An 11,031-nucleotide genomic window follows, 5' to 3' on the forward strand; every position below is an offset into this window, starting at 1 on the left:
TCCTGTTGTCCCCTGGGGAGTGCGGGGTCTGCTCTTGGTTTTTTATCTGTATGCCTAGGTGTATCTTCAGACTATTTAATTCTCTAGCTCTCCTGGCTTGGTTCTGCTGCAGGGCAGAGTATTTCCTCTATGCCCATCAAGGGGGTGGGATTATTGTCTTGGAAACTGAAGGCAGCTCCAGTAGAACGAGAGGTTGATGACAGTGTTGTTGGGGACATTACATCAGACATGGAGGATGGGTGTGGGATGGAATCCAAGTTTCAGAACTCTGGGGAGGGAGGAGCCTGGTGCTTAGGGAGCACTCCCTTGTACTGGAGCTGGGGGAAGGGGTGTCAAGGCTCTTGCCTCTCTCCCACTGTGGGGACTGGATGGGCCACATAGAGTGACAGAACTGAGAACAACCAAACCTTGTCAACGCTGTCATCTAATAACCAGGTCGAGCCTGGAAGTGTCAAGGGTCACACAACTCAAACAGCTCTGCACAAGCTACAGACACGGGGGAGGGGGGACTGAGCAGACCAAGCCTTCCCAGTTGCTTACTGAACCTGAAGCCTCTGATTGGCCTGCTATGGGGCCTGTGCTGCTCTCCTAGTCAATCACTATTACCAAAGGAATGCAGTGAGATGATTGGCTCAGACTTGATCCACCCCCTCCCTACCTAGGCTGGTGAGAGCTTGGTAGAGTAACCCAAGTGAGTGAATTGGACAAGGGAGCCATTTAACATGGCCATCTTGACCCACCCTTTCTACTTTTATTTGTCTCACCTGAAACCTATTGCATTATTTCCTCATTTGTGTGATTATTATTTTTGTTATGACTAAAGCTTTTGTTTTGTTTGTTTGTGTGTTTTTTTCTGAGATGGTGTCATTTTGGCTAAACTGGCTTTATAACTGTATAGCTAATGATGGCCCTGAATTATTTTATTTTATGTGTGTATTTTGCCTGCTTGTTTGTATGTGCACCCCATGTGTGCAGTTCCTATGGTGGCCAGAAGAGGGCGTCAGAGTTTCTGGAATTGAAGTAACAGACAATTGCTCACTGCCTAGCAGGTGCTGGAAACTGAACCCGGATTCTCTGCAAGAGCAGCCAGCGCTTGTTAGGACGAGTTCTGATATCAGCAGTAACATTATGTGGGAGTTGCTGTGCAAAGCACTTTGAGACTCCCTGTTATCTTTACCATCATTTGATGGTACTCTTAACCACCCCCGATTTACAGATTTGTCGACTGAAGCACAAAGACAAAGGAAATGAGGCCCACAAATCTTGCAGAGAGCTGGGCCAGCGTTTGAGTCCTTAACATTGTGCTACAACCCTCCTCTCTCCCATGCAAGCTTCAAGAGACACAGACCTGGGTGCCTCCCTGAGCTCTGCTCTGATGCCCAGCACACAATAAGACCCTCAGCAATGAATGACCGAGTTAGCACCTTGCTAAATGTCCCTAGAGCACCATGGCTCCCATTCTACAGAAGGACTAGCCGAGGACCTCCCATCTCCCAGACACAGCTGGAGGGAGAAAAACTATGGGGAAACCCTACTGTCACCCTTTGCTGCCTGAAGAGCGTCTTTGAATGAATGCAAAGTGATTGTCAGTGAACCACTGTTGAATGAATAACAAAAGAAAAACCAAACCAAAGCCGGGCTCACAAAAACTGAAGTGCTGAGGATGGGTAAGAATAAGAGGAACCCAGAGGATGTCAGGGGATGTGGCCTGGCTTTGGTATTTTCTTATTCCTTGAAGGTGGGGTTAGGCAGGAGAGGTCAAGGGTCCCAGTTACTGTATTTTCAGGTGGAGAAAGAGTTACCAAGTGATCAGATTGCTAGATGGGACTGGGGGAATTCTTAGGACTCAGCCCCCTCCCACCTCCTCGCTTCTAGGAAGTAATAATACCTTCTCTTTCCTCCTTTCCTCCTGACCCGACCTCGGTGTGGGCCCGCTCCCCATGCCCAGCTCTGTGCCTCGTGTTGGGCTGCATGATCTTCCCCGATGGCTGGGACGCCGAGACCATCCGGGACATGTGCGGGGCCAAGACGGGGAAGTATTCCCTGGGGGACTGTTCGGTGCGCTGGGCGTACATTCTGGCCATCATCGGGATCCTCAACGCGCTCATCCTGTCCTTCCTCGCCTTCGTGCTGGGCAACCGGCAGACTGACCTGCTGCAGGAGGAGCTCAAACAGGAGAACAAAGGTAAGTGTCCGGACCTGAGGGTAAGGCCTGCTGGGGGCGGGGCAGGTCAATTGTAGATGAACATTTAAGTGAAGCAAAAATTACACCCAGAGAGCTGGAGAGATGGCTTGGCTGTGAAGAGCACTCGCTGCTCTTCCAGAAGAGCCAGGCTGATTCTCACCCACATGAGGCCACATGACCGTCTTCAACTCCAGTTTTCCACCCTCTTCAGGACTCCTCTGGTTCTGCACACAGGATACACATACATGCACTCAAGCAAAAACACCCATACACTTAAAATAAAAAATTAAAAAATGATTTAAAAAGTCACACATAGGGATGGTTCAACACGTAAACTGCTACCAAACTTAATGACCTGGGTTCGATCCCCAGGACCTACACAGTGGTAGGCAACTCCTGAAAACTGTTCTCCAGCTTAGACACACACAGCCACCCTGAAGATAGAGAACAGGAATTGAAGTTCGGCGGTTGTGGGCATCATCCCATGCCCCGTGGGTGTGACTGCGAAGTGGCAGAGAGGTGTGTTTTATTACGCCCTATAATATGTGTTTATAATATATTTAATAATTTATAAAACTTAATATATTCAAATGTATAATCAATATATTTATTAAAGACAGAGAGCTAATGGGGCTGGAGAGATAGCTCAGTAGTTAAAGGCACTGGCAACTCTTCCAGAGGACTTGCGTTTGGTTCCCAGCACCCGTGTTGTGGCTCCAGCTGCTGGGGGGCCAGTGCCCTCTTCTGGCTGCCATAGGCATCTGTCTGATCACATGTGGCTTACACTAGCACATACACACACATAAGTAAAATTTAATAACAATTTTTTAAAAAGAAATGATAAATACAGACTAAAGGGGTGGTTGGTTACTAGATTGGGTCTGGAAGGAGAGGAATCTGGGCCATGAGATCAGAGCTTATAGTGTATGCAAATTACCAGTGGTCACAGCTTTGATATGGAATGGTGGCCATTCACAAATTCATTACACCATGTTATATACTTGGTGTGTATTAATGCACCAGTATTATAGATTGGTGTATATTGTGCATGTTGATGACAATAATACAACAGAGACACAATTCAGGGCCATTGAGACGGATTGCTATGAAACCCTCATAACCCAAATTTCATGCCCAGGACCGACTCCCACTGACCTCCACACCCCCTCACTCTTACACAAACACAAATAATAAATTTCACTTAATTAAAAAGAGCGCACAAGCTGAATGATGGTTTATTTAATTCTTCTTCCTGTAGGGAGGGTCCAAGGTTTCCTGCTGTTGCTGTGATGTCTTTGTTCTGCCTTCACACACTCATGTCCAAGTGTGCTCTTGGGGTCTCCAGAAGTGAAATGTAATGACAGTACCAGACAGTCAAAGGGCTGAAGCCAAGCAGGGTCTGCTGACGCTGATGCCAGCCTACCCCTAGTGCTGAGAGTGAACGTTTGTGTGTGTATGGGCACACAGTCCTTAGACTGAGATCCAGAGTAGTGGCTTCCACAGTCCAGTCTATGTGTAGCAAAGCCATTCACTATAGTCATTGCTTGCAGATTCGGCTCACCATACAATGGGATTAAATGAGATAGTATACGCTGCCGCGTATCCACTCGTCTGGCGGGGCCCCGCTGCTGTGCTTGAAGTCTTGAGTGTTGAGCGCAGATTATAGTGAAACCAGGTTGCTTCACCTTAAGCTTCAGTTTCCCGCGCTTCATAAAGCCAGGGTGCTAAGAACAGATCTGTCTCTCAGGATGGGCTTGTGAGGGGAAAGTTTGTGCCTGCAAAGTGGTCAGTAAGGGCTGGCACTTTGCTCAAGGCTGTCAGACCTCACAGGCCTCTGCAGGCAGACATTATGACTGCTGTTTTACAGAGGACATAAACCCTCCAGTGGATGGGCGTGTGGAGAGTTGGGGAGCTTGCCCAAAGTCCTCTAAGTATAGTCAGGACCTGAATGCAGGTCCAAGTCCAGAACCAAAGCTCGTCCCAGCAGTCACACTACCCATCTCAGCCCCAGCGAGACTAGGGCCTTCCTGTCCCCTTTTCATTACCTAGGACTGACTGTAAGAGCTCCCACAGATCCCTCCCACCGGTTAGTTTCTTTGGTCTTGGTTTGAGGTCAGGACCTGCCCCCTGGTGGTAATTCCAAGAAGTGCAAGGCCAACCTATTTGTAGCCTCTCTGAAGCTATCTGGGTATTGATAGGTGTAACCAGCAGCGAATGGGTCCACCCAGTGTCTCTCTCCTGTCTCCTGATGGCTCTCTCACAAGATCATTTATTTTAAGACATGGCCTTTTGGGGTAGACTAGAATACCATAGAACTCATTGTGTAGCCCAGGCTGTCCCCAGCCTGTGGCAAGTCATTGCAGCTCACTCTTAAACGAGATCTGGGAGGTCAATCATAGTGGTGTACACCTGTAATCTTCATACCTGGAGGCAGAGACAGGAGAATCAGGAGGCCAACGCTAGCCTCTACTACCCTGTAAATTCCAAGCCAGCCTAGGTTATAGACAGCATTCCCCTCCCCCCACCCCGCCGGAAAATCCCTATGCGAGTGATAAGGAAGTGACCTGTTTCCTTCAATGCCAAGAAGTCTCCAGCCTTCATTGGTGCATGAAGTTGGACTCTAGCGCTCAGTTCTGAGCCAAAGGAAAAGCTAAACTGCGCCACCACCAGTTCCTGGGTGCCAATTACTTGCATGGCGTCTCTTTGGAACCTTTAGAATGACTCTGTGAAGTCAGAGGTTGAATGGGGTGCTGGCTTCCCCGCCAGCCAACAACTTGGTTGTAGTTATTCTTTGCCCACTGCTGTTTTGGGGAGTGGCCGCGGGGACAGCTGTGACCTGACAGTCTCTAACATTCTCCCTTCTCTCCCTCAGATTTTGTAGGCACTACAGTGAGTTCGGTGTTGCGGCCAGGAGGTGACGTCTCCGGATGGGGAGTCCTGCCATGCCCTGTTGCTCATACACAGGGACCCTGAAAGCCAGGACTGTAGCCCAGGAGTTGGCCCGATCTCGGCATCTTTCGTCTGCTGCCCTCTCGTTCCTGCGGTCAAGCTCCAGACCCCAATCTCTGACTGCAGACAACTCCAGCCTTTGAAGAGAGGCAGGGGTGGGGTGGCAGCCTGGCGGAAGGCAGGGGCCCTTGATATCCTGAAAGAGCCTGATTCTGGTCCTGCCTCCAAAGGGAGCCTGGCTCTCCCTCTCTGGTCCTTCGGTTTCCTTCTCTCCTGTGTAGACTAGCTGGAGGTCCCTGAGGACCCCCGGGGAAGGAAGCGCTGCAGGACGGGCTCCTCAGACCCCTTCAGTCTGGAAGGCTGCCTGCTGCATCCTTGCCTCCCCAGTCCTGGTCTCCTAAAGAGACTCCTTCAAGACACTGCCCCAGGAGGGCCAGACTTTTTCCTACTTTATTTTTATTTGCTGATGATGGTCCCACCACATCTGCCACAAAGCTCCAGGTGCCACCAGCCCCACCCACGGGGCCTCTTCTGACTCCCTCATTCAAGCCTGCACCCAGCTCTCAAAGGAATCGAAGCCGTGCTGAGGGAGAAAAGATAGGGTCTTCCTTCCCACTGCTGGTAATCCCTCATCACCTCAGAGTCTGAGGGGAGACACAGGCTCTGGAGGCTGTGGGAGGAGACAACTGGTCACCGTAGCTGGAGTTTGCCAGTTTCCCAGCCTGGGAATGGCCTGACCTCTTCTCTACCAGAGTAGCTCATCAGTGACTGAGCCCTTGACTCTGGCCTGTTTTGTACAGCATAGACTTCTCGGGCCCATTGTCAGGGTCGGTGGCTGTGGAGAGGGGCCCAGAGGTGGAGTTAGGGGCTCCTCTCTCCTTCTCTCGCTTCCTACACCTCGGACATCTGCCAAAGGCAGGGACAGTCTTGCGTCTTTGATACTTTTCTGCCTAACTTGAACTTGCAGGTCACCTCTGAACAGGGTACCCTTGTCCCCATCCCAGGCCCTGTTACCCTGTCCCTGACTCTTTCTCCTACTTGCCCACTCTCGCCTTGCAATATGCCCAGGGTCTGCAACCTCATGGGCATTGCTTGGAACTGAGGTGTGTGTGTGTGTGTGTGTGTGTGTGTGTGTGTGAGTGTGTGTGCGCGTGTGTGAGTGTGTGTGCGCGTACACACATGCCTATGTACGTGCATGCATGTGTGTGTGTTAGGGAGGGGCAGATGTGAAGATCTCCCTTCTTCTCTCACCATAGGGGCTCCTCCCTCCTCCCATTAGCAGAGAGAAAATGAGGGAGATTCCTGGTGTTTTTTGGACCATCCTTGGTTACCTTATAGACCTGGTGGCAGAGCCATCTCGTCACTGGCAAGCCTTCCATCCCCAGTGGAGGGGTGGCAGACTAGCTTCTTCTAGCAAAATGCCTCCTAGGGCATGGCCTGCTGCGTGGTCCCTGTATTGAGGAGTGTGTGGCCCCTATGGGTTCCACAAGGGGCTTATCACTTCCGTGTGTCACGTGGGCCTCAGCCAGAGTTGGAAGGGTGGCTAGTCCACATATTTGCTGTCCTTGTGTTCATTTGCATAGGACTTGGAGCTGAGAGTTGGGATTCCTGGGCAAGACCCACGACCCAAGGCAAGACTCATTCAGACCTTAACTGGAATCTGATGCTGGCTTCTGGAAGGATTTCTGATCCCTGGCATTTTCCAGACCCCATCTCTACCTTTCTTCCAGGACAGACACCTCCTCCCGAGCTTCGGCGACTGCCCTTGTGTTCTCACACACACACACACTTGTTCCCACCCAGTCCCTTCCTGGAGCCCCAGCACTGGAGGCGTCTTCTGCAGGTGGCCAGGAGACTGGGAATGGATGGGGTGGGGCTTGTATGAAGGAGAAGGGAGCAGGAGTCAGTTCCTCAGATTCAAACCAGAAGATAGGGGGGCAAGGTAGTGACAGCTGGGGCCAGGAGTGGGTGACAGATTGGGAACTAGGCAGGGAGGAAGCAGGAGCACAGCCTGGGAAGCAAAGATGAGATGGGAGACAGGCATGGCGAGGGAGGGGCTGTGTGGTGCAGAAGGAGGGTGGGTGAAGAGGAACAGGAAGTGGGAGATGGAGGTGTGGTTCGCAGTGGGCAAGAATAAAATGTAGAGAAGAGGGTCGTCGGGAGGAGAGGGAAGAAGAAATGCTGGGGGTGGGGCCAGGAGGGCAGCCATGTGGGTGCTTGAAGACTGTTCCCCTAAGGATACCTGCTCTCCGAGCCTCCCCTCCCCCCCAGCGCGCGCTTTGGTGGACAGGCTAGAAAAGACTCCATGGAGGTCAAGGGACTGGAGGTCTGTGGTCCAAGCAGCTCTGTTCCTTTGTGGAGGAGAGAGAGAGAGACTGTATGTGTCTGTGTGTGCAAGCGCACGCGTGTGCGCGTGTATGTGTGTGTGTGTGTGTGTGTGTGTGTGTGCGCGCGCGCACATGCGCAAGCAGGCCAGGTTGTGTCAGCAGTAGGGTAACCACACAGGGGAGGAAGGAAACTAATTCCTTTTGGGGAGCCGTCTAACAGTGTTCCCATCCATACCGTAGCCAACCGGCTACTGCCCAGCAATTTGAGATCCATTGTGGAGTTTCAGGTTGGTGGGCTGAAGTCTGCAGGAGCCCCAGGGTAGCACGGGGAAAGGAGAGGTAGTAGTGCGGACCAAATTGTGGTCTTGAAGACTGAGAAGCGGTAGGGACAGGGAGAATGGATGCTTCATCCAAGAGCTCAGGTGGGGCTCTGGCAGATCCGGCAGTTGGAGCGGCACAGTTAGGGCAGGTGAGCCGGTGTTAGCCTTTGGGAAGGGACAGGCTAGGAAGGTCGACATCTCTGCTTCTGATCACCAACTAAGAGCTTCCTGACTTTACGTCATTAAAAGTCTTCTTCGCTCCTGGCAGAGTGAAGAAAGCAGCCATAACCTCGAGGTGGTCCGGTCTCTGGTCCAAAACACTGGTTAGACTGGTCCTTGGGGCTGTGACAAGTAGAACTCACCTCTCAGAGGACCACAGTATGGAGGAGAGCCTTCTGAGGGCGTGAGGGTGTGGGGAAGATGAACATCTTTCTGGGACCCACGAGAGCCAAGATGACGGCTGGCAGCTGGAGCTCTGGGGAAGGAGCCCAGGACTAAAGAGTCCCCCTGGAGCACAGAGGGCACTAGCCTTTCTCCAGCTCCTGATGTGGAAAAGGGAAACCCTCTTTTTGGAGGGGCTGGGTTCCTTCTAGTACAAGAAGTTTCTGTGGTTCTTGCCTGGCTCAATCAGAGCTAGGGTAGGACTGGAGCTTTCCTGAGAAAGTGAGCAGGAGTGGCCAGCCCCCCCTCCGACTTCGACAGCCCTCCGAGGCCCTGTGCTGGGTGTTAGGATAGATTGGTGTTGTCTACACCCCATTAGTAAGTTCTGTCTTGAATGTGTCCTTGATGTTCATTGTCCAACTTGGTAACATTTCTTTTGGTCCTGACCCCTTCTGCTGCTGCTGGATCTGAGCTTCAGTGCAGGTGGAATGATGTTCAAATAAAGACACAATTTATATCACCCATGCTGGCTGCTGCTCCTGAATCAAGACCCAGGGCCTCATGAGTGGGATACAGCCCAACGTTTTGTATCAATGGCTGCAAATTCATGGAGCACCAGTGCTCACTGTGACTTAATGACAGTTTCTGTCACAACAGCATTAAAAAAGTTGGACCTAGTGGAGCATGCCTGTAATCTCATCACTCGGAAGACTGGGGCAGGAGGATTGTAAAATCAAGGCCACACCAGGCTCCGTGAGGAGATCTAGTCTCAAGAAAGAAAAAAAAAGTCTGGGCATTTCCAGAACATGGCCCGAGGTGCCAGGAGGAGTCTGGCCACCATGTCTGTCCGTCTGTGCTCACTCCCATCCTCCAGAGTCCCCCCATAGTGGTTGGGGTGGGGGTGGAGGGATATCTCAGCAGCGACAAGCGCTCACTTGTAGAGGACCTGGGTTCAATTCCCAGCGCCTGCAACTCTTGCTCCAGGAGAGCTGATGCCCTCTTCTTGTCTCCATGGACACTGTGTGTACTTAACATCAGCGCACACATACATGCAGACAAAACACCCTTGCATGTAAAGTTAAAATTTAAAAAAATTAAAAGCCAGGATTGTGGCACAGGCCATTAATAAACCCAGCACACAGGAGGCAGAGGCAGGTGGGTCTCTGTGAATTTGGCACTAGCCTGGTCTATATAACAAGTTCCACACCAGCCTGGGCTACATAGTGAGAGCATGTCAAAACGAGAGAGAGAGAGAGAGAGAGAGAGAGAGAGAGAGAGAGAAAGAAAAGAAGAGGGAGGGAAAAGGAGGGAGAGGAGGAAGGAAAAAAATTAAAAAAGGAAAACCCAATACATTAATTATCTTCTGGTCCAGGGGGCTGTTGGTGCTCCAGTCATTTGATCTATAAGCCGTTTGAAGCCGCCTGGAAATGCCACAGGACTGAGTCACCGGCACACATAGCTGAACGAGGTTGGGAACGTTAGTTGGGCACGCTACCATAGAACTGGGGTTCTGCAACAAGGCAAAGAGGCAGTGGCAGCCTGTGTACACTCCTGGTGGTACAGCCTTGGTTCTGTCCTCAGGACCTGCAGCAACCAAGGCTCCACTTTGGTTGTGTGCCTGTGGGGACTTGCAGAAGTCAGACTAGCTCTTTCTAGAACCACACAAGGTTCTAGAAAGACAAGGGAAAAGTGATGAGAGCTGCAGCGCTCACCATGTTGCAGGAAATGGTGAGGCGATTAGGGAATGAAAGCCATTAGGCACGGTGAACCACACATCGTAACAAGCACCCTAAAAGTGCATCTGGATATGCAGATGAACATACCAAAATACGGTGGACTCTGCTAAATGCCAGGTATTTGAGGGTGCTCTGAGGGGAGGCACCATATATGACTTCTGATGGAATGAGTGGATTTGGGTGATGTTCTGTTGTGTGGGAACAAGAGCCGGACAGGCCACAGTGGGAGAGAAGGCAGCTTGAGAGACAGGTGGGCAGGGTGTATCCCTGAGAGACTGAAAGCATTGCTGGAAAGTTGAAGCATGGCCTGTGAGGTGTGGAGGGGTCAGATATAAGCCTGGGGGTTAAGCTCAGACTCACGAACAGTGGGAGATTGCTTAATTATTGGGGGGGGGGCAAATAGATCAGGATCTACCTGAGTATCCCTGGCTGACCTGAAACTCACTATGTGGGCCAGGCTGACCTGGAACTTGGAGATCCGCTTGCCTCTGCCTCCCAAGTACAAAAATTAAAGGTGTGCACCAGCACCCCTGGTAAGCATTGCTTGTTTGTGAGACAGGGTTCTGGTGTGTAGCCAGGGCTAGGCTGAACTCAAAGTAGTCTTCCCACCTCAGCTCCTAAATGCTGGGATTATAGATGAACGCCAATGTATTCGTTACTTTCCTACTGCTGTGTAAAGGACTGGGCTCAAGACAACTTGCACAAGAGTGCATTTGGGGCTTATGGCTCCAGAGGGTTGGAGTCCACGCTGGTGGGGCAGAAGAAGCAGGTAGCAGGAGTCCAGAACTGTATCTATGGACGTAGATCTTGAATTGCAAGCTGCACACAAAACACAAGAGACCTGGCGTGAATTGTTTGAAACCTTCACCACACCCCCTGTAACCTCTCCAAACAGCCACCAACTGGGGACCAAGTACTCAAATACCTAAGACTTACAGGGGACGCCCCACCCAAGCCACCGCAGCCACCATGTCTGGTTCACCGCAGTGTTTTCAGCAGGGCTCACATTTCAGCGAGGTCACTTTGGTTGTGGTGATCATGAATGGATCCAAAGGAGATAGTTTGGGAGGCTAGAGAGCTGGCTCAGTGGTGAGCAGAGAACTGGTTGCGCTTCCAGAGGACCCAGGTTCAAG

At 51.3% G+C, this 11,031-nt stretch overlaps 1 protein-coding gene across 1 annotated transcript in view; it reads left to right on the top strand.

The window, feature by feature from the left end:
* Lhfpl4 (LHFPL tetraspan subfamily member 4) overlaps window positions 1–8,684 on the top strand; it is a 41,973-nt gene extending 33,289 nt beyond the window's left edge. Inside the window, exons 3-4 of the mRNA XM_085686837.2 lie at window positions 1,949–2,185; window positions 5,058–8,684. Of these exons, the coding sequence (XP_085542963.1) occupies window positions 1,949–2,185; window positions 5,058–5,158 (338 nt within the window). The 3' untranslated portion in view covers window positions 5,159–8,684. The remainder of the gene's footprint in view (window positions 1–1,948; window positions 2,186–5,057) is intronic.
* The last annotated feature ends 2,347 nt before the right edge of the window (window positions 8,685–11,031 follow it).

The sequence above is a fragment of the Myodes glareolus genome, chromosome 3 (assembly GCF_982192425.1).
Source record: "Myodes glareolus chromosome 3, mMyoGla1.1, whole genome shotgun sequence".
In the NCBI taxonomy this organism is placed as follows: Eukaryota; Metazoa; Chordata; class Mammalia; order Rodentia; family Cricetidae; genus Myodes; species Myodes glareolus.